We start from the raw sequence: 25,215 nt of genomic DNA on the forward strand, positions 1-25,215 counted from the left end.
AAATGAATTCAATGGGATCTAAAGATAATTTTACCTTGGGACCTAAAGATAAAGAGATGGATAGGACAATTCAATATTGAAGGGAGACTAGGTGTGCAGCTGCAAAATTAAAATCTGTATTCACAATAAGGAGCAGAAATAAAATAGCAGAAATTCTAATCAATGTTGCAACTTATGAAATCCAAAAGATTTTCCAGAATGACAGAAACAATAAAGGCAGAATGAATATTAGATGCAAATGATAGAAAGAACTGATAATAACACAAAAATTCTCCATATAGCTAAAGGTGGAAAAACAGAATTATTACAATAGAATAATCAAAAGTATAATTAAACAAAGGTTTCTTTTCTTTAAAAAACTAACAAAACAAATGAAACGAGAATGAGATTGAAGAAAATTTTTAAAGGGCAGTTAAGGAAAAGAAGAAAATAGGTTGCCAATCAAGGAAGGAAACTCAGGCATAACCATTCTCCTGTGTTATAGTGAATGCCAACAGAAAATAAGAAATACACTGTTGTGATGGGAAAAAGTTATGATCCCAGAATTTTATCCACAACCAAATTATTTTTCGTGTGAGAAAGCTATTGGAAAATATGTAAATGTTTATTTCACGTACCTTTACTGAAAAGTCATGTTAGGATTATATAAGATGGCTATAAGATAAATCCTCACAAAAACAAGGCATTTATATAGCATGCTGCATTCTTGTTATCAGTTTGACCCATTCTGAATCTTACATTAGATAACAAAACAATTTAGATAACTGGATCATGTTGCCTGAAGAATATGAAAATAAAACTTTTTTTTTCCTTTACAAAAGTAAAGCAGCACAGTATAACTGGTGGCCATTATAAAAGATAAGTAGATTAAGTAATGACTTTATCTTTAAAATTCATATATATGTTTCTGCATTTTTTCCATTAATCACATGTTACCAAATAGGAGAAAAGGCCAACTTGTACATACAATTTGATAAATAAAACAGAATCCCAATCATGATTTCTTAAAATGTAGCACAGGAAAAGAATTGTTTAAAAGTGATACTGAACAAAGTAAAACGTGAAATCACATATAATGTTATACAACATTTAAATCTCCAATGCAGCACCGTTTGTACTGACAAACGGCTGAGGTCTGCCAACCACTAGACTAAAGGAAAGAGTGTAAAGCAAGGTAAAAGAATGCAATTTTTAAATAGGAGAACTGATATTAAACTGGATTAAAAAATCATGACATAGCCTTGAAAGGGAATACTTGGCAGCTGCTAAAACAACACAGCAAATCTTCAGGAAGTAATAAGAAAAAAATTTCAAGATCTATTATACATGAAGATAACAAGATATGGGGACGTTTTCACTTGTATAATAAAGGACCATTTATATATTAATTACACACATTTGCACACACACACACATATACACGCACACACGTAACTGATTTCTAGAATGATAAGAAATGATAACAGTGGTTGATTGTAAAGGATGAGAGACGGAGGGTGAGCTGCAGAAGGAAGACTTAGCTGTCAGTCCATTTTTTATACTGCTTGTTTCTCTTGTTTGTTTGTTTAATCATGTACATGTGCTTATTAAAAATTTTATTAAAAGTATGCGGCACTTGATCTTGAACTCCTTGCTATCTGATTGTACAATGTCACGTAAAAGAAAATGATTTCTCTTCTGCACTGACATAAGCAAAATTCCTATCTTGAATTGCCTTTATTTATATATCTTTTATAGAGTTTCTATAAATTTTGAAAGACAATTAGTAAGGCACATCTTCAGACATTCAGCAAATATTTATAAAAGCCAACCAGGGAACACTATAACAAGACAAAGAATTTATGAAACATGATTTATAATCAGGTCTATGCTATTGTTTTCTTTCTATAATTATCCATATTAAGCATGTCTTTATCATCACAACTTCCTTTCTATTATCATAAATCTCCAATTTCCACCCCCTAATTTATCCCCAGAAGACTATACTGACTCCTCTTTCTGGCACCTAAATTTAATTTTTCCCAATGTCTGAATTTTTTTAAACCCAGAGTGCCATGGATGGGGATTGGTAGTACTCTAGCTTTTAAAAATAAAACATTTATCATCATGTTTACAGAAAACAATTCAGAATCTGCAGGAGTTTGGAAGAACTGAAAATATTTGACACTATAATATCACTCAGAGCTCAGCAATAGAATAAGATTCCCTTATTTTTAGAAATGTATTTTCACATGATTTCTTTCTGAGCACTATACTCAGTTCTCTAGGCAGTTATTTTGTCTGTCAGCATCTACATGAACATATTGCTATGATGTTTCTAATATGGTATTTTTTCTCAATTTTTGAAGTGCTATGAAATGTTATTTTCTATCAGTCTAAAACTTAAAATAGAAATTATTTAAGCCAATGGCTTTAAACCCTCTTGAGAATTTTGGACCACTGTGAGAATCTGATACACATTATGGGCCCTCTGTCCAGAAAATGGATTATAAATCCTTGAAGCTTATCCTTCCAGAGGTTCATAGATATTGAGTCACGAAGCTCATTTCAATATTTATTGGACAGTGAGGAAAACTGGAGAAAATGCAGCATATTCTTTTAAAATGATCAATTTTTGCTTTTAGGGCCATAACCACAGCATACTGAGGTTCCCAGGCTAGGGGTCGAATCAGAGCTGTAGCCGCTGGTCTACACCACAGCCGCATCAACATCAGATCCGAGTCGGGTCTGTAACCTACACCACAGCTCAACCCGCTGAGCAAGGCCAGGATTCGAATCTGTGTCCTCATGGATCCTAGTCAGATTCGTTTCTGCTGAGCCGTAGCAGGAACTCCAAAATGATCAATTTTAACTGTATAATACTTAATTAAGAATTGTTATAAATATTAAGCATTTTGTTGTACAGTAGAAATTATCACATTGTAAATCAACTTTATACTTCAATAAAATTTTACCTCCTTGGTTAGGAGCATTCCCAGGTATTTGATTTTTTGGGGTGCAATTTTAAAAGGTATTGTATTTTTGTATTCCTTTACTAACATTTTATTGTTAGTATACAGAAATACAACTGATTTCTGAATGTTAATCTTGTATCCTGCTACTTTGCTGAATTTGTTGATCAGTTCAATTAGTTTTTGGGTTGAGTCCTTAGGGTTTTCCTTATATACTATCATGTCATCTGGATACAGTGACCGTTTTACCTCTCTCTTCCTTCCTATTTGGATTTCTTTTATTTCTTTTGTTTCTCTGTTTGCTGTGGCTAGGATTTCCAGTACTATGTTGAATAACAGTGGTGAGAATGGACATCCTTGTCTTGTTCCATATTTTAGTGGAAAGGCTTTCAGCTTTTCTCCATTGAGTATTATATTTGCTGTGAGTTTGTCATAAATGGCTTTGATTGTGATAAGGCATGTTCCCTCTATATCCACTTTGGTAAGTTTTTATCATGAATGGATGTTGGACTTTATCAAACGCTTTTTCTGCATCTATTCAATGCAATCCCTATCAAATTACCCATGACATTTTTCATGGAACTAGAACAAACAATCCAAAAATTTATAGGAAACTACAAAAGACCCAGAATTGCCAAAGCAATCCTGAGAAACAAAAACCAAGCAGGAGGCATAACTCTCCCAGACTTCAGGCAATATTACAAAGCCAGTCATCAAGACAGTGTGGTACTGGTACCAAAACAGACATATAGACCAATGGAACAGAAGAGAGAACGCAGAAATAAAGCCAGAAACCTACAGTCAGTTAATCTTTGACAAAGGACGCAAGAACATAAAATGGGAAAAAGACAGTCTTTTCAGCAAGGGGTGCTTGGAAAACTGGACAGCTGCCTGTAAATCAATGAAGCTGGAACAAACCCTCACACCATACACAAAAATAAACTCAAAATGGCTTAAAGACTTAAACGTAAGACAAGACACCATCAAACTCTTGGAAGAGAACATAGGCAGAACATTCTCTGACATCAACCTTACAAATGTTTTCTCAGGTTAGTCACTTAAGGTAACAGAAATAAAAGCAAAAATAAACCAATGGGACCTAATCAAACTGACAAGCTTTTGCACAGCAAAGGAAACCAAAAAGAAAACAAAAAGACAACTTACAGAATGGGAGAAAATAGTTTTAAATGATGCAACTGACAAGGGCTAAATATCTAATATAGACACAACTTATACAACTCAACAGCAAAAAAGCCAACAACCCAATAGAAAAATGGGCAAAAGACCTGAATAGATCGTTCTCCAAGGAAGATATACAGATGGCCCACAAACACATGAAAAAATGTTCAACGTCCCTGATTATTAGAGAAATGCAAATCAAAACTACCATGAGATATCACCTCGTACCAGTAAGAATGGCTATCATTAATAAGTCCACAAATAACAAGTGCTGGATGGGGTGTGGAGAAAAGGGAACCCTCCTGCACTGTTGGTGGGAATGTAAACTGGCACAACCACTATGGGAAAACAGTATGCAGGTACCTCAGAAAACTATACATAGAACTACCATATGACTCAGCCATCCCACTCTTGGGCATACATCTGGACAACACTTTCCTTGAAAAAGACACATGCACCAACATGTTCATTGCAGCTCTATTCACAGTAGCCAAGACATCGAAACAACCCAATGTCCATCGACAGATGAATGGATTAAGAAGATGTGGTATATATAAACAATGGAATACTACTCAGCCATAAAAAGAAAAGAACAAAATAATGCCCTTTGCAGCAACATGGATGGAACTAGAGACTCTCATACTGAGTGAAATAAGTCAGAAAGAGAAAAATAAGTATCATATGATATCACTTTTATCTGGAATCTAATATATGGCACAAATGAAGCTTTCCGCAGAAAAGAAAATCATGGACATGGAGAACAGACTTGTGGTTGCTAAGAGGGAGGGGGAGGGAGGGGGTGGTTTGGGAGTCTGAGGTTAATAGATGCAACTGTTGCCTTTGGAATGGATAAGCAATGAGATCCTGCTGTATAGCACTGGGAACTATGTCTGGTCACTTATGATGCAGCATGATAATGTGAGAAAAAAGAATGTATACATGTATGTGTGACTACATCACCTTTCCTACAGTAGAAAACTGACAGAACACTGTAAATTACCTATAATGGAAAAAAATAAAAATCATCAATAAAAAAATAAAATGTGATACGCAGACACATAAAAAGTAGTCAGTCTTTTAATTTACTTTCCTAAATGGTTTGACTGTTTTGTATCATCATGATTTCCACCTGAAGTGATCATTACTAAAACACTGTTGGCAGTCCTTATCTGTGGGCTCTGTATCTGCAGATTCAACCAACCACACAATGAAAATATTCAAAAAAATTTCAGAAAGTTACAAAAAGCAAAACTCGAATTTTCCACATGCTGCCAACTACTTACACAGCATTAAACCTGTATTTACAACTATTTATATAGCATTTACATTGGATTAGGTGTTATAATTAATGTAGAGATGACTTATAGTACATGTGAGGATGTATGTAGGTTATATACAAACACTATGCCATTTTATATAGGAAATGTGGGTATCCGTGGATTTGGCGATCCGTGTGGGCCCTGGAATCTACCGCTTCTTGGACACCAAGGGATGACTATACTCTAAATGCTAACGGAATCTCTATATAAATCTCCAGGAGAGCAAAATCCCTGCCAAGAAGCAAAAGCTAGAATTTTACATAGTGATTTTTATTTTCATTTTGAGATAGCTTCACTGCTGATACCACTGTATAGGGAGATAATTCTGGAACACAATCTCCTTCAACAGCACAGTATTAGATGTGAAAAATGAAAATCCTATTGCAGAGATGAAATTAAGGAGACATAATTTGAAAAAGCAAATTAAAATATAAAATATATCTTACTACATTGTTGAATAAGTTTGAATATCAAATAACATTCAAGAAGGTATCTAATTAATATATTTATTTATGGTAGTTATGAGGGCTGTCACAAAACATCCTGGTTTCTCTGAGCACACGGTAGATACATTTCTCCACCTATACTCTTGTAGTTGGTCTGGCCAATGTTACATGAGTAAAAACAATATATGCAAATATAGGAAGCTTGACTGGCCAATGTTCAATTTCCTGAGCTCTCCTTACGCTAAGGTGATCTCTGAAGGACATGAAGGGGGGAGTGTCACCAAAGTCTCTGAGCAAGAACAATGTGCAGAGTCCTTCGACTGACCTACACTGGACATACAATGTGAACAAGGAATAAACTTTTATATTGTAAAGCCACCAAGATGTGAGGATTATTTACAATAGAAAATAACTTAGCATTCCCTAACAAATATAGAGGCATGGATTTTTTTAAAAATCACACAGAAAAAGATTTATAGGCTTCTTTTTTTTTTTTTTTTTTAAACTACTTCAGTTTTTCTTTTTTTTTTCTTTTTTTTTTTTTTTTCTTTTCCCACTGTACAGCAAGGGGGTCAGGTTATCCTTACATGTATACATTGCAATTACAGTTTTTTCCCCCACCCTTTCTTCTGTTGCAACATGAGTATCTAGACATAGTTCTCAATGCTATAGGCTTCTTGATGATGGCCAGTCTGACTGGTGTGAGGGGATACCTCACTGTGGTTTTGATTTGCATTTCTCTAATAATTAGTGATGCTAAACATCTTTTCATGTGCTTTTTGGCCATTGTCTTCTTTGAAGAAATGTCTTTTCAGACCTTCTGACCAGTTTTTAATTGGGTTTATTTATTTATTTATTTATTTTGATGTCAGGCTGTACAAGATGTTTGTATATTTTGGAGATAAATCGCTTTCTTTGCAAAGATTTTTCTTTCCATTCTGTGGATTGTCTTTTCATTTTGTTAATGGTTTCCTTTGCTGTGCAAACAACAAATGCTAGAGAGGGTGTGGAGAAAAGGCAACTCTCCTACACTGTTGGTGGGAATGTAAGCTGGTGCAACCACTATGGAGAACAGTATGGAGTTCCTTAAAAAGCTAAATATAGAACTACCATATGGATCCAGCAATTCCACTCCTGAGCATCTATCTGGAGAAAACCATAATTTGAAAAGATATGTGCATCCTCAATGTTCACTGCAACATTATTTACAATAGCCAAGACAGGAAAGAAACCAAAATGTCCATCAACAGAGGATTGGATAAAGAAGATGTGGTACATATACTCAATGGAATACTACTCAGCCATAACAAAGCATGAAATAATGCCATTTGCTACAACATGAATGGACCTAGAAATTATCATACTAAGTGAAGTCAGACAGACAAAGACAAACATTATATGAGATCACTAATATGTGGAATCTAATAAAAATGATACAATAGAACTTACAAAAGAAACAGACTCAAAGATTTTGAAACCAGGCTTATGTTTACCAAAGGGAAAACTTGGCAGGGAGGGATGAATTAGGGGGTTGGGACTGATGTGTATACACTACTATATATAGAATAGGCAGATAATGGGGACCTACTATATAGCACAGAGAAATTTACTCTGTACTGTGTGGTAACCTATATGGGAAAAGAATCTGAAAAGGAATGGATATACGTATAAGTATAATCAATTTCCTTTGCTGTATGCCTGAAATTAACACAACATTGCTAAATCAACTATATTCCAATAAAATTTTAAAAAGAAAAAGATTTACACAAATATCAACTTTTATTATACTCAGCTAATAGTACACCTTATTTCATTATATATTTTTCTGATGATTACATTTTAGATTATCTATATATCATTAAAAGCAACTCATTTCATTAGAGCAAAATAAAAATTAATTAGATGAAGAAACTAGTCAAATCAAACATTTAGCATTGTGAGAATAAGTGGTTTGAGGAATTTTAATAAATTATGCGAAGGCAAATATTATATAACAATTAAAATGTACGGATTAAAGCTTTACAAAACAATGTATTTTCTTTCTTTGCTAATGTTAGTAATATAAATAAATATGCAAAAGACAATATTGGCTTATTTTAATAATAAAATAATAAAAATTACTCTAGTAAGAAAATTAGCTTACTCCAAATTAGTACATTGTCATTCAGTGTACAAAATGTTTTTAAAAATAACTTTAACACTCACAATGCTCACTGTGAGAAACATTAGCCCCATTTAACAATTAAGAAAATTAAGGATAACAGAAGAACTGTGATTTGCTCAAAAATACAACCCTAGCTAGTAGCAAACACAAAAACCTAAACTTAAATTTTTGAAGTGAAATCGGACGCTCATTCTCCTACATCACTGCTTTTAAAAAACAGGGAGAAATATTTTTGTTCTAAAGCTGTACAATGTAAGTAAAACTCGGTTAAGTGTCTGCATGAATATGCACGACACATTACTTACATGTAGTATAATACTTCTTAGGAGGTCATGTCTACATCTGTTTTTTTTTTTATGCATCAAATTAAATTAAAACAGAGTTTCCATTGAGACATCTGCAGATAACACAGACATTACCTATTAGAACCTGCACTCTGAAAAGACGTTACTTAGGCTGGTTAAGGTTTATCCCATACCTTTTCATTTTCCTTCTCTTGCTGCTTACCTTTGGGAATTTCTTCCTTTGCTCTCATCTTCAATAAGGGAAACTTAAGCTTAGACAAGAGAGGTATAACACACTAACCAAATTTACCCACATGTTTACTGTTTTTGCTTTAAAAATAAAGTTAGAAGGGGAAGGAGTTTAAGATTAGTAATTAATGGACATTTTTGATGGCCTGCAACTTTCAAAAGTTCCTATTATCTAATGAACAATATGCAAGTGTTTTTACATGTGAATGTGGAGATCTTTAAGTAGTTAAAAATTTCATAACTAAAATCTTCTGTGTAGTGAAACTACTATTTTATTTCATGACCCATACATCATTACAAAATGAATTGAATAATTAATTTCTGTATCATCTCTTTTAAAAACAAGTTCATATTATCAATATTTTCCCCAGAGTTACATTAGATCCAAGAAGTGGCTGCATGGAGTTCCTTTCCATTGAAAATTAGTCCTTATCTGCATTGTACCTTAGGTATACATAAATCACAATACTTCACATGAACCTCATTTGGCACAGGTAATGCTTTTGTAAATATCATGCAATATTTGTAGTACCACATAGACACATAACAAGGCCAATTTTTCAAGTGTAAGATTGCATGAGTCTAGGGGTTTTTTTTTTGAAGGATTGGAAAGACAACAAATATGCAACATAATTACTAGTTGAAAGTAGACAGGCCCAGACAAATGTATTAAATTCCTTCCCTATCAAATACAATGCTTAAGACAATTATAAAAAATATTTTTTGATCATCATCCACTGTAGTTTTAATCACATGCAGAGCAACGCTTGTTTATCTAGCATGTGTGGTCAATCAGATCCTCTGTGAAAACTACAATCTATGACAAACATGCTGTCTTTCAGTGGCTGGGAGAGGGGAAGACAAGATTAAAAATGGGTTCTATATTCATTCAGGGCACGAACTTCGTGACAATTCTTAGCTTCCAATTTTTCATGTAATTTCATGATCGCACCACTTGACAGTGATTGCTTTCTAGAAGATTAAAAATGTGTTATGGCAAATTTTCCAAAAATATGCAGAAATACATAACAGCATATTTTGTGCAGAATACAAGCAATTTCTGTCTTGAATACACCCAAGACATGGATGACTTCAGGGCTGATGCTACAGCTAGCCCTCCTCTCATGGGCATTTCCAGTTTCTTTTACATCTATGCTTTCCTGCTCTGTGTTCTCCTACTACAAACAAAAAATAAATAAATAAAAAGCAAACAAAAGAAAACTCTGCCTCACTCCTGGGATAATTACATCTGCAATTCTCACAAATCCCCTTCCAACTAGCATAAGATTCTGAGTACTAGATGCTCCGAATTCAACCTCTTTGTGGCTGATTAACATACACATGCAACGAGAAGAAAAGATGACTGATCTATTTTATTATTGGTTTGGAGTCCGCAATACTATTTATGCAATAATTCAGCTTTACTACCTAGCTAATCTAATTTGGCACTTTGCCAACTTAACTATTGTTCATAGGGCATAGTCTCTGAGAAGTAAATGCATTTGGAAAAAAAAAATTATACTGGGGAAATGACAATTTAAAAAAGAATAATAATAATAAATAAAATAAAATTAGAAAATAAACCTAAGTGAAGATTTTGAATGGAAAGAATATATAGCAATATCCTGAGACAAGTTTTATTTTTATTCATTTTAGTGGATGGGAAGAGAAAGAGAACATCAAGAACTCAAAGCTTCTTAATTTCAACTTCCATATTTCAACTGCACAGCACCAAAATTACAGATTTGAGGAAGATAACTATACACTGTAACAAGCTGCCCTAAAGTAAAATGCAACAAGATTGTAGAGTCAGAGCTGTTAAGTCATACTGCAGGATTATGTGCCTGTTAAGTTGCCTGAAAAAAGCTCAGTTTTCCTTTCAAAATGGGGTTCCAAAACCCACTTTGTAGTTCTCATAGAACAGCCAAGAAACTAGTGAAATGCCACAGAATCATGAGTGTACAAAAATAATAAGATAGCACCCAACCCCAAAGCTGCAATGACGACATCCCCTGGGAAAATGCAGACTGTCAAATTCTACACCCCTGCTTCAAGTCTATTCATTTCTAAGTTCAGAAAGTGGTTTCATGAGATTCCAAGATTGAACAGAAGATACTCTTACAACTTTTCCCTCACCTTTCAAGTTATATTTTCTACCATGTCCAACAGAACGACCCTCCGCCCCATGCTAAAGATACACGTAAAGCTTTCAAGTTTTCAATATACTCTGAGCACTTCCAAGACTGACCTCTTTTTATCTGGAACTCTTTTTCAAAACTGCTCCAATTCTTTCATATTTTTCATTTTTTCTAATCAACTAAGCATTATGCTAAACAGGTGAAGTAAAGTCTGGAAAAAAATCTGGGACCACTGTCATAACAGTTTCAGCAATTCAATAATTCAGTCTAGGTCAAAGCAAACTGAAAGTCCTGGTGGCTGGTTCAAAATAACGAAAAACTGAACACAGAAACTATATACCTGAATCCAATCTCTCTAATTCAAGGGATAGAAAACAAGAGTCCTTTGTAAATACAAGAAATGTTACTTCAAGGAAATGTTTTCTACAAGACTTAACATGATGCTTGGGAGTTTAAAGTTGCTGAAGACCATAGTGGTATCTTGTTATTTGCATTCTGACACTCAGAGATCATGATGATTCAGCGATAAGCTTGGGCAAATCCTGGCCCTGGCATTCTAACTTACTTTCCACTGAGGAAAATCTTATTACCCAAAGCCATCTTTATTAATACCTTCGGGTAATAAAATCATCCTACATCTTATTCCAATCTTTAAAACATCTTATTCTAATCTTTAAATTGACATCAAAATAGAATAGGATTTTCCATTACATCATTTTTGCCAACAGACTTTCCTAGAGTTTAAGCAATTTCTTACTAGCTTTAAATAACTTAAAATTTGGAGTTCCCTTGTGGTGCAGTAGGTTAAGGATCTGGTGTGTCCCTGTAGACACACCACTGTGACCCATCTGGCTTGGGTCATTGCTCTGGCGTGGGTTTGATCCCGGGCCTGGGAACTTCCATGTGCTGAGGGGATGGCCAAAAAAATAACTTAAAACACTAAGCCTCCTATAGCACCATTCTCAGAGAAATACATCTCTAGCCACAATCTCCCTTTAAAATCACGTATCTGTCCACTTCATCCTCCTCACTGTCACCTCCTTGTTTCAACATTTCTCCTACGGATTAATGCTAAAACCTTCTGGAGTTCCCGTTGTGGCGCAGTGGTTAACGAATCCGACTAGGAACCATGAGGTTGCGGGTTCGGTCCCTGCCCTTGCTCAGTGGGTTAACGATCCGGTGTTGCCGTGAGCTGTGGTGTAGGTTGCAGATGCGGCTTGGATCCCGTGTTGCTGTGGCTCTGGCGTAGGCCGGTGGCTACAGCTCCGATTCAACCCCTAGCCTGGGAACCTCCATATGCCGCGGGAGCGGCCCAAGAAATAGCAACAACAACAACAACAAAAAAAAAAACCTTCTCACTGGCCTTCCTGCTTCCACCTATGCTCTCTGAATGGCAGCCTGAGTCCCATCAGACCTCCTTTCGGCTTAAATCTTCCAGTGGCTTCCCACTGACTTGAGAATACTGTCACAACCTACCAAGTCCTACATGCTCTGGCTCCTATTCATCTTGTTAATAACCTCACCTCTACTTTTGCCATGCTGTGCCCTCTGCCTGAACCCATCTTTGCACTCTTCTTTACCGGGCTGATTTTTTTTCATCCTTCAGCATTCAGCTTAAATGTCACCTGCTCCGAGAGCTCTTGAATCAGTCTGCTTGAGAACACCTGTCACTCCCTGCTCTGGCTCCACTCTCCACTCTGTCAGGCACATGGACTTTCTTGTGGGACATTTATTGCTATCGATGACGGTCTTGTTTTATGTGCACTGCCTGACTGCTGTTGCCCTTAACCCAACGTGAACTCCAGGAGGGAGGCCTGTCCACCTTGTCTTTCTAGTCTGTCTGGATTAAAGAATAAACCAACAAATGAAAATTGAGAGGGAAAAACTACTAGTATGAAGATTCCTAATATAACACCATGCCTAGGAAGCTCCTCTCTGGCTCAGTGGGTTAAGAACCTGGCATTGTCACTGCTATGGGGCAGGTTTGATCCCTGGCCAAGGTACCTTGACGTTTGTGGGCATGCCAAAATATATATACAGCACCCTGTCTAAAATCTTGGCCATCTGAAAACCTTCTCTTAACAGAAATAATTACCAGCCTGATGTCTAAATATTCATTCACTTCATTTCACGATTCACCATTTTGATACCTCTCTCTCCATTGTGTTAGTTACAAAGGCCTGTTGATTCTTACCTCTAACTATTTCAGTAGTGTGTCCTGCTCTCACCTTTCAACACCAACTCAAATCCTCCGAATCAATACTCTCCCTTCTGCGGGTCATCACGAAAATGACCTCCTAACTGTTCACACAGCTGTGGCCTCTTCCTGATGGATATGCGTCTTCTAAGGTCACTTTTAACCTCTCACTTCACTTTCCAGGAAAACCTATGTTCTGTCTTAGTATGGTAGGTCCAAAATTCTCAAAAATCAAATTGTATTCAACTGTACTCGTCCCATCTGAATTGGTCAACAGTATTTCCCACTACCCTTTAAATAATTCCTCTGATCTACTCAAATACTTACTTTTCTATCCTCAAAATAAATCAGGATCATTCCCTCTTTGTATTTTTGTTTAGCCATGTCACAAACTGGGAGGTTTTCTACCCTCCATCCATCTAAACCAAAACATTTTCTTCAAAGCATAAATCAAATCCAACTTCTCTAATTAAGCCTTTCCTTCCAGTTCTAGCCCACTTGTTCTTTCCATTTTTTCTCAATTCTTATAGCACCGAAATCATTGTTTCATATAATATTTGATTATGCTAGACTTAGTTCTGTTATTATTCCATTATTTCATAATTGCAAGTTTTATCTCTTGAATTAGATTGCAAACAAGGACTGTGTTCTTCTTACCTTTACCCTCTCGGCAGCAGCAAAGGTAGCACTGATCCAACAGGAGCTACTTGTGGACGTAATGATTTACATGGTCCTAAGAACTAATCTTTTCAACTTCTAGCAACAATTCTAGATGCCCTGTAATTCCCAAACAGACCACACTCTCTCTTACCCCTCATCTTTCCCATGTGGGCTCCTGGAATGCTTCCTCTCCATCTTTATTCACCTGGGAAATCCCTAATTTTTTTCCAGTCTCATCTATGACAACATTTCCTAAGGAAAGAGAAGTATTCCTTGCCCCCTTTTTACCCCCTCACCTACCCCAATATCTATGCACAATGTCACTCCCTACATTCCAATAACCCATAGCTCCTGGCACATTATGTCATAAATGACTATTCGCCCTTTGGGCTCCCTGACTAGTCTGTGTGCCACTTAGGCTCCAGTAATTTATCTTTTATCTTTACAGTAGCAGAGTGATCATGTTCTAATACTTTTCGAATAAGTAAATGAACAGATCAAAAAAGCTAGTAATGAAAGCTACTGAAAGAACTAAGAACTTAGTGTAATTAAGTATCAATTTAGCATTATGTAATTTCCAACAAGCTGCAGTTCATGTCATTTAGAATCCCCATTTATTAATTCCAAAAGTAACTATTAAGCACGCACTATATGTCAGGCATCAGGGTACAGAAAAGACACACACACATAAAAATCCCTAACCTCACAGAACTTGCATCTTACTAGGAAAGATAAGCAATGGAGTATGGTGTTTGCTCTGAGTTGGAAACTAACTCAGAATATTTCTGAGCAGAAGGTTTCTTTATCCATGGATGCTGGCATTGAAAGGATGCTGGCTTGAACCAAAATGGTTGTAGTTTGAACGGTGAGCAGTAGTTAAATCCTAGATCTACTTGAAAGGCAGAGCCAACAGGATTGACTGAGGAACTGGAAGTAAGGGATGAAAGACGAATAGTCAAAAATCAATTTTGATCTGTGCAAATATGAAATGGAATTTGTGAAGGGTCTGGGATGGTATGATTTTGGAAATAGAGTATAGATATATGAAGAGATTCTCTAAAATTCAGCCTTAAATTTGAATATTCTGTTTTGGATAACTGCATTTCTCTTGGGCATATCTCTAAGGAACAGTAAGTGACCCCTTGGCTTCTTAGATAAACTATTAACACTGGGACAACTTCAGGCAATGCAGCTCCATGAAGGGTTGCCTCTATCAGGCACCCTATTAAAGTCACTGCAATTTATTCACCCAGACTGTCTCAAGTTTGAATTTTTAAAAGAACTAATGCAGTGCAGCTTAGTGCTACAGGTTACAATTTTTTTTTCTTTTTACAGACACACCTATGGCATATGGAAGTTCTCAGGCAAGGGGTCGAATTGGAGCTGCAGCTGCCAGCCTATGCCAAAGCCATAGCAACATGGGATCTAAGCTGCATCTGTGACCTACACCCCAGCTTGAGGCAATGCTGGATCCTTAACCCACTGAGCAGACCAGGGATTAAACCCATATCCTCACAGACGCTATGTTGGGTTCTTAACCTTCTGAGCCCTAATAGGGACTCCTGGAGGTTACAGTTTCTAAGATTTCTAAAAACCACTTCAAAGATAACACAATTATTATCATTAGCTATATGGATGATTATACTTTTAATTTTATTAAATAATGATTTGGATGTCAAATGGACACTCATGGAGGAGGCCAAAATTTTTACCTTTCCCTAGACAGTGATCTAGTCCAAGGGCAGAGGAGATGGCCTTGACCTAGAAGTAGGGACCATGGACTAAAGGTAAGTGACCTAGAATGACTTAAGCCACCTAAGACTAAAGCCTTAGATAGAACAGTAGGAGACTTGGGCTGTCAGGCAGCTACCTAAATAATCAGCTACTGTGCTTAATAGCTATAATTTGGGGTAAGGCTGGTAATAATGGTTTATTTTTTTCATGACTTGAAGTATATGTCTGCAAAACTTACTGAATTTGGGATTCAAAAAAATGAGACTGTTTATAAACATAGGCTGCAACAGTAAATCTGTATAATGACTAAGTCTCTTGCAGAATAATTTAGTGGTGGTCATGATGAGTTATAACGTGGACTTTTGAGTTTTCATTGGGCAGAAGCAAACCATTCTCACTCGGTCTGTGAGCTTTTTTTTTCCTTCCAGACTCTAAGTAGTTTACACAATAAACAGTTATTTCCATGGTAGAAATGTCCAAGATGTCTAAGCTCCAAAGTTAACCTGTTATTATGGTTAGAAATCAAGGTTGCCATTCTTCCAGATTTTCACAGCCACACAACTTTTGACCTAGCTGATGGAAATGTAAGAGTAAACATGGTTCTCTGACCTCTTAACAAAGGCAAAAATCAACATGCTACGGTATTTATTTCATTGGCAAGTCATCCAGTATACAGAGGCATTACAGTGGATTCCTATAATGGCAGGACATTACAAATTTTTCTAAAAGGAAAATTTTAAGCAAGAGTTCATCCGTAAGTTGCCAATACTTCTCTTTTTTAGGACTTGAAAATCTTATGTACATCATAATGTATCAATAACATCAAAGAAAGTTCATTTGAGTAATTAAAATATATATATATATGTATATAAATAACATCAAAGAATAAAACTAAAACTTTTAGAATTTTAAGGCACAACCCCAAATCAGAGATGAGTCCCATGAGAGGAAATCTCATCACGAGCAAAGGAAGGGAAGAATTCCCTTTGCCTATATATTCCCTTTTAAATTCCTTCGTAATGGGGATGAGTCCATTTCTTTCTTGAACATTATGCTTTAAACCCACCTCCTTCCATGAAACAGGACAGCTGTCACCCTTCCTAGTTCTCACATGGAAGCATGGCGCCTCGTGTGGGATCTGCATTTATATCCTCTGGCTGTTTCCTGGGCATTGAATGACTAACAGGAGAGAAGCGATCTGCTTCTACCCATTCTGCTGCCTGGAAGGTGCTGAGTGTACACAGCCAATCCCGCAAAAGAGGCCATGTTCCACGTGACCCTTTTTAACATTCTGACAAATGACATAATTAAAAGGACAACAGGCAAGGGCTTAAATTTTCATTCCTTCTGTAATCCTCATATTTCAGGGTTAATTTTGTATACCTTGGGTTACTGGAAAAATATAATGCATTTTTTAAAACCCCTGAAGTAATCATAATAAACAGGCATATAAAAACAGGAACAGAATGTATATATAGGCAGGACTGGGTCACCGTGCTGCACAGCAAAAAAGACTTAACACTGTAAATCGACTATACCCCAATAAAAATAAATTTATAAAAGAACAGGAACAATCTGTGGATACATAGAGTTGAACTGAAAAATTGAAAAAGGTGACATCCCATAAGAACTTCATGAAAAGAATGTCAAAATTGCACTCCAATTGATTCTTTCTGCACTAAAGAATCAAAAATGCAGGACAATTGTAACCTACTTTCCCCCCTCCCCAAATCATCATTTCAAGCCATTTCTTGAGGTTCTTATCCATCAGTCAAATAATCCAACTGAACTGCCCCTGCGTTTCATATGTATTTTAAACTTAACTCAGTATTCTGAAACAACTAATACATTTCCATCATTCCTTTGTTCAAAGCTTTAAACTCTCTTTTCAAAATCAATTTACTAAGATCTAGTTTTCTACCTTAAGTAGACCATTTTGACCAACTGTAAAAAAATTCAAACAAATGAATTTTAGCTCATAAGCTGTAGCAAAATTAAAAAACAAAGTAAGTTGTCTCCTACCTATGGTTGTAATAACAGTGCCAGCAAAGAAGAAGGAACTTCCCAAATCCCAGTGACTGATTTGATTGGAGGTGTTTCCTAAAGGTATAATCCCTGCATTTATTGCTGCCACTATTTGCTGCAAGTTTAAAAAGAAATTTATCAGTACACATGAATCACACGGAGGCATCAAACAGCATATATTCCAACCCAGATGACCAATTAGACAGAGAGCATCAATTCTAAGGTTTGCTTTTCCATTTAAAGTATTCCATAAAGATTAAAACTTTACACTAAAGAATTCAATACATTAAATTATAAGAAAATTATATTTTATATCAAGAGAATAGATTTGCATAATGCTTATCATAGTGTTATATGTATTCATATCATCATCCAGTACCACATTAGTGAACTTTTTTTCTTCTCATTTTTTTATTATTGTGGGAAGAACACTGAACATGAGATCAACTCTCCTGACAAATTTTTAAGTATGTAATTGAGTATTGTTAACTATAGGTGCCAAGTTGTATAGCAGATCTCTGGAACTTATTCATCTTGCATAATTGAAACTGTATACTTTTGAACAGCAGCTCCCCACTACCCCCAACTTCTGAGCCCTGACCCCTGGCAACTGCCACTCTACTTTCTGTTTCTATGAGTTTGACTAGTTTTGGATACCTTGTATGAATGGAATCATACAATATTTGTCCTTCTATAACTGGCTTATTTCACTTAGTGTAATGTCCTCTGGTTCATCCATATTGTTGCACGTGGCAGGATTTCCTTCTTTTTAAGGCTGAATATTCCATTTTATGTGTACACCACATTTTATCTATTCATTCATCTGTGGATGGAAATTTAGGTTGTTTCCACATCATGACTACTTAGTGACGTATTTGAGTTACCAACTGAGTATAGCAATAACGTTTAGGAAGCACCATAAAGTTAAAATACCAGACTGCAAACTACAACTTAAGCAATATACAATACTGTTACTGAAAAATCAAGTTCCAAAGTGCTAGTCATTTTGCATGGTAACAGTAGAGATTAACAGTATAACAGTAGAGATTACAACATCAGTAAGGTCCAACAAAGCAGGGTAAAAGAGGAAAGAAGAGGCAACAGCGCTTCACTATCAAGTTGAAGTCAGTCCACTTATATCTAGAGACTTAGAATCTCTACAGATTGTTATAAATTCTGCTACAATGAGTATCACCAGAAATCTGTGGTTGACAGTCAGCAATAGGAACACTAAAATCTAGATGCTGCCCTGAGCAGCACCAGGAGACAGAAAGATGCTATTATAATCCCTTCTCAAACATCAGATGTTGGGGACGGGAGAGGGTGTTCCAGAAGCACAAACACAGATGAGAATAAGTTAGGAGAAAATGGGTAGTAAAAGAGAGACACAGATGGTTGCAGAAGATATTTCCATTGGAGGTATAGTTTTTAAATCTTTCCTACTTGATCTCCAGATTTTAAAATTGGAAGGAACTTCATCTGATGGGCAAGGAAATTAAAGGCCAAGAGAGGTAAAGTGACTTGTTTAAAGTTACATTGTTTATTGGCAAATGGACAAAAATTATACTGTGAAAATGGAGGTGCTACCCAAGGAAGTGACTGTCAGATGGAAAAGAGCATGTCGAGTCCAGAGCTGACCTGCAATCTGAAATCTCAGTTGTTTGACCTGACTTAACCTATAAATTAAAACCACAAGAATTAACTGAACTGTAATACCTTTATTTACTTTAAATATGATATATGCTCATTGTTTAAAAATTTAGGAAAATATAGAAAGTCATAAAAAGGATAATAAAAATGATTCTTAATTCCAGAATCCAATCACTGTTGATGTATTAAGATACCTACTCCTGGCATTTTGCTATATATTTTACACAGTTGGATTTATGAACTACATGAAATGTATTCTCTATTTTTACCTACTACGATTCAATATACAGTTTTTCCTTGTCATTCCCATATTTACTTATTCATTGCCCAATATGTAGACATATATGCTCTTTTAAAATTTGTCTTATTATAAAAAGTGCTGCTATGAACATATTTGTGTATAAATATTTTTTCCTTTCTGAGTACTTCTGTAGAACAGATTGCTGGAAATAAATATGCCACATTGAAGATTATGAATATTTTAAAGAAGTTCACATATAGTAGCAAGCAGCTATCTGTGAAGGTTGTTACAATTTATAACTGCCCCCCAACAATTTATAAATGCTTAGCGATACTATTACCTCTAATATTCATATGTTATCTTTACTGAACTGCTAAGAATTGCTCACATTTACATATCCTTTATTGCGGGCAAAGTTAAACAGCGATGTTTCCTTTATCACATATTAAATGCACACAAATATACACAGGCATACATATATGCACAGCACACAATGAAGCTAGTTCTGAGAACTGATTCTCTTTATTTGATTCTCTACTATAAATATAATATCAGATAAAGGCAGGTTTCCCTGATTATCCTTCTGTGAAAAATGTTTTTTGCAGTTACTAACATATTTTCTTGCATAAACTTTAGAATCTTTTAGTTAAATTTTATAGGAATTTTCATTTCCACGGGTTTAACATATTTCTGCTGTTTGGATAAATGCAAAATCTATAAATTAAGGAAAATGAACACTATTACAATCATGAAACTTTCCATAAAAGATCATGGTATGAATTTCCATCTGTTGAATATTTTAATGTTTTAATATCCTGAAATAGAGCATTTGGGGGTACATAGGCCTGTAAGGTTATTTTTAGATATTTTACTTTTTTCTATTTTAAATTACAACTGGCTATTGCTTTTGTATACACAAATACTGCCAATTCTCTGCACAAGCAAATCTTAAATTTTTTATATCAAAACCACTTTACAGTCTCAAAAATCACTGAAGACATCAAGGAGCACTGGAATATGTGAGCTATAACTATTGATTTTTTTTTGTTTGAATTTCTACTTTCAAAATGTTTCAATTAATTCATGTAAACACAACAAGGCCAATTACAATAACACGAATTTACATACTTTAATGAAAAATAATTATGTTTTCAAAAACAAAAATTTCATGAGAAGAGAGGCTTTGTTCTATAATTTTGTAAATCTCTTAAATGTCTGGCTAAATATAAAACAGATTATGTGTTTCTGTACCCAATCTGGAAAACAGTATGGAGATTCCTCAAAAAATTAAAAACAGAACTAGCATATAGTCCAGCAATTTCACCTCTTGGCATTTAGCCAAAGAACATGAAAACGTTCATTCAAAAAGATATACGTACCCTTATGTTCAATGCAACACTATTTACAACAGCCAAGATATAGAAGTAATCTAAGGGTCCATCAATAAATGAATGGATACATACACATACAATGGAATATTACTTAGAGGTTAAAAAAATAGAAAGAAATCTTGCTATTTGCGCAAAAAGAATGGACCTAGAGAGTATTATGTTAAGTGAAATAAATTGAATGTAAAGAGACAAACACTATGTGATTTCACCTTATTTATGAAGTTACAAACAAAACAAAAACAAAATATAAACAAATTCATAGATACCTAGAACAAACTACTGATTGTCAGAGAAGAAAAGATAGGGGGCTGGGTGAAATAAATAAAGAGAATTAGTACAAACTTCCTTATAAAATAAGTCACAGGGGTGTAATATACAGCAAAAAGAATATAGTCAATAATACCATAATAATTTTGTACAGTAAGATGGTTACTAGATTTATCACAATGATTATTATGTAATGTATTTAAATGTTGAATCATTACATTGTATACCTGAAACTAACAAAATATTGTATGTCAACTGTACTTTAACAAAGAGTGTATTTTTATACTTTAGAGACACTTCAACATATTTATTCAAAAACTATCAATTGTTTATGGTGTTAGGCAATGAGGAAACAAGAGAGAAGTGAAAAGATGGATGATGTGGATAAGAAAAGATAAGGCGTGTCTTTTACATTCCACTCAATTAAGTAAATTATTTTATTCACTAGAAGCAAGCTAATTCCTCCAATAATTGACTCCATATAGATTCCATCAGTGTTTTAGCCCATTCTTTTGCTTGTCAATGACGAGGTACAGTATTACCCAGACATTTGGATAAATTCCACAAATTACTTAAATGCAAAAGAAGCAAATGTAGACTCAGAGACACTGATGTCTGGCAACGTGTGGGTTGTAAATAGTTATGACAGAGCTGTGATTATTACAACAGAGGCTTGAGACGGAACCCAGATTTGTCAAATCACTATGAAAATGAGTCTACCATGAGGTCCTTTCTCTGGAATGATCTTGTAAACTTATTTTATAATTTTTGTATGCAGTCCCTGGGTCAACATCCACAGGAAATTGGATGCCTCTGGCAAGTGCACTGACATAGATCTAAGAGTCTCTGCAATTTCAACATCAATTCAGGCCATCAGATCACTTAATAAATGTCTCCGTGAAAACTGTTTCTGTAGGTGCCATATTAGGCAACGAAAGCAACAATCACATCTATAACAAAAACACACTCTTCCACGAATGGCAACTTCTGTGGACAATCCAGTCATGCTGACGATTTATGAATGAGTTCTGAGGTTATGGCAAAGGGAATGCGAGCTACTATGCATTTAATTCTAACATATGATTACTAAGTATTAACTAAGGAAGGACTTCCAAACATAAAACTTACAAGAGAAATAGTATAAAATAATCTTCATTGGATTCACACTCAATTTTGCTCTTCAGTTTATATGCAATCAGAGAACGTGCATTAAAGAAAGGTAGTTGAACACGGTTCTAGTAAAGAACAGGAACTTAAGAGTTCTGAGAGGCTTATACTCATAGAAATGATAAAGTAATTACTCATAAAAGTAACTACAAAAACATTTAGTTTCCATGACAGTGATGGCTTTAGAATCAAAGTTCACCAAGTTCTAATGTGCATTTGTGCTTCTTTTTTTTTTTTTTTACTTTTTTAGGGCCATATCTGTGGCACATGGACATTCCTAGAGGGTCAAATCAGAGCTGCAGATGCCAGCCTATGCCACTATTCCACAACCAGAGCAACACCAGATCCAAGCCAAATCTGCAACCTATACCACAATTCATAGCAATGCCACATCCTTAATCCACTGAACCAGGACAGGGATTGAACTCACATTGTCATGGACACTAGCTGGGTTCATTACCGCTGAGCCACAACAGGAACTCCTGAATTTGTGCATTCTTGAATTGTAATAAGCTTATGTCTCCATGTTATCTGGCCTATATTCAGCCTTAATACCAAATGTTGATAAGATACACTTATTTGTAATTGTAAGAGACTAATATAGCCTTGGAACACAAAGCAATCACTGACAATCATGAAAATGTTCCTGCTGAATACTAAGAACAACTTTTTCACATGTTATAAAGTACTTGACCAGCTATTTTTCCACCGAAGGAAAAGATATCAGAAAGTAAGCAATCCCAGAGAAGGCTTGAAGAATATATTGTCTTCAGAGAAGATTATCTTGTGGATTTCAAAATACGTGTTTTGATTTCACTTTTTTCCCTTTGCTCAGATGTTCACATTCACCAGAACAATAGAGACTATTCTGAAAGTCTTCCACAAATTCCTCCTCTGTTAACAGCACAATCAAGATTTCATTAAAATATCCCATCATACCTATAATCCTCTAAGTATAGGATTTGAAAATTTTAACCACTGCCTATACTTCACCCCAATCAATTAAATCAGAACCTTTGAAAATGAGACCCAAGTGTCAATTTTTTTAAAGCTCCCCAGTTTCTACCAATGTACAGTTAAGATTGAGAAACATTGCTTAGAATGTCATATTTTAAAAAAACTTAAGGATATAAGACTTCTAAACTTCAGGTGTAAGGCAATGGCATCTAATTGGGTTACATCAATGATATACATGTAACTGATTCAGTGACATCTTTAACTGGATATTTAAGATTGATCTCTTTTTCTCCTTTGAAAAGGGACATTATTTCCAATAAATGGATACAGTAGCTCAAGTCAATTATAATTATACTGACATCTGTATAATTAAACAGTTCCTCAAAGAGTAACAAGAATTTTCTTGACAAATTTCTGTACGACACAGTTATGTATGTATATTTTTTGGTCACTATTTCCTTACAAGGGAACTGATTTCATCCTGAGTGGAGACTGGTCTTTGGGAAAGAAGTCAAATCACGTATTCACAACACTACATCGGACCATTTCAACCATGTAAACAAGACTATTTTGAAAGATTGAAGAGTACATAATACGGAAAGCAAAATAATAATGCTTCCATTGACAAATGACTTTGTGAGAAGACATTGTGTAGGTATCACTGCTATTTATTCTAACACCCCCAAAACAGTCATCATCCATCAATAATATGCAGCACCGTATGAGTACTGTTGTAAAAGGCTGCAGGATCCTCATGCATCTCATTCTGAACCTCTGGTTATGTGTCAACACCCTGATTACCTAATTCCAGATGACTGAACTGCTTTGAAAAGTCCTGCTAATCAAACCAGAGAGTAAGTATCTTTAAAGTCTGAAAATTCACAGATAGCCCTGGGAGTTCCTAGGCAACCTCAATTAGCATTTTTGAATCAGTGAGGGGTCCCACTGGTTTATCCATTTCCTAACGGCTTTTACAAAAATCTTTACAGCCATATGTATCTGTCTTAAATGTTATTTATAGACATCTTTTGTACAAGAAGCTTCTTTTCTAATGTCAGTGACATGTTGTAGTCTTAATCACCAGGGCTGCTTCTCAAGCCATTATATATATCAAATTAGGTTCAGCCAAGAAGAAGCATTATAGGGCATTACTGCAAATACACAAAGGCATCTCACTGGAAAAAATACCCAGAAACCAGGAGTTCCCTTCCTGGCGCAGCGGAAACAAATCCGACTAGTATCCACAAGGATGTAGGTTAGATCCCTGGCCTCACTCAGTTGGCTGGGGATCCTCCACTGCCGTGAGCTGTGCTGTAGGTCGCAGGTGCAACTGGGATCCCACATTGCTGTGGCTGTGGTGTGGGCTGGCAGCTATAGCTCCTATTTGACCCCCAGTCTGGGAACTTTCATATGCCATGGGTGCGACCCTAAAAAGCAAAAACAAACAAACAAAAAAATCCCCAGAAACCAAACCCACCTTCTTCTCCTTTGTCTCCTTCCAAGGTATTCTGGAAACTAAAGTAATGCCACTGGTTTCCTTGCATGAGAGGATATTTCTATCAGAGTGCCAACTGCGACTGTTGACAATCCAACAAGAAAGTAAACAGCTTACCAAAAACCATGTGTATTAGCATATTGCTCCACAAAAACATTCTAGTAGCAGTGCTCAGCTAATGATAATACTGGTTGAATCATTTACAATTGCCAGCACCCAAGCACTTTGGGGACTATAAAATGACAATTCCATATTAGCATACAAAAGAATGGTATTTATGTTTTCATTCATAGTGTGTAATAACATGCTAAATTTTATTGAGTGTAATATTTATTATGGTAGCATTAAAGCTAATCCCCGTAAGAAGGAAACAATTGATAGCAAATTAGCCTATTATAGTCTTGCTTATAGTCCTACTATGAAGGATAGACACTTGCTAGTTTAAGTAAAATCCTATATGGCTGGGAATGCCATTCTGAGAAAAGAGGGACTCACCATTGCATCCTTGTTGGAAATTCAAGTTATGTCCAACTTTTGCACATATCTCATAAATCAAGGAATATTATCTACCATTCAAGATGATGACATTCTATAGAAGTAGATTTGTATATTCATCATTTGATACCAAATATTTCATACTACTCTACATTCTAGCCTCCAAGTTGATAAATGAACTATAGACACATTATGTAACTTATTTT

At 35.5% G+C, this 25,215-nt stretch overlaps 1 protein-coding gene across 10 annotated transcripts in view; it reads right to left on the minus strand.

Annotated features, from left to right (window-relative positions):
- The window catches only part of KCNK2 (potassium two pore domain channel subfamily K member 2), a 458,301-nt gene that overhangs the window by 98,637 nt on the left and 334,449 nt on the right, over window positions 1-25,215 (minus strand). For all 10 annotated transcript variants that reach the window (NM_001435098.1, NM_001315815.2, XM_084974435.1 and 7 more), the window contains 1 exon segment: window positions 17,344-17,461. In NM_001435098.1, the coding sequence (NP_001422027.1) occupies window positions 17,344-17,461 (118 nt within the window).

Source organism: Sus scrofa, chromosome 9, assembly GCF_054392235.1.
Source record: "Sus scrofa isolate SSC_HxYL_T2T_F1_AM1 chromosome 9, Sscrofa_HxYL_maternal_Yorkshire_Landrace_v2.0, whole genome shotgun sequence".
NCBI classification, from domain to species: domain Eukaryota; kingdom Metazoa; phylum Chordata; class Mammalia; order Artiodactyla; family Suidae; genus Sus; species Sus scrofa.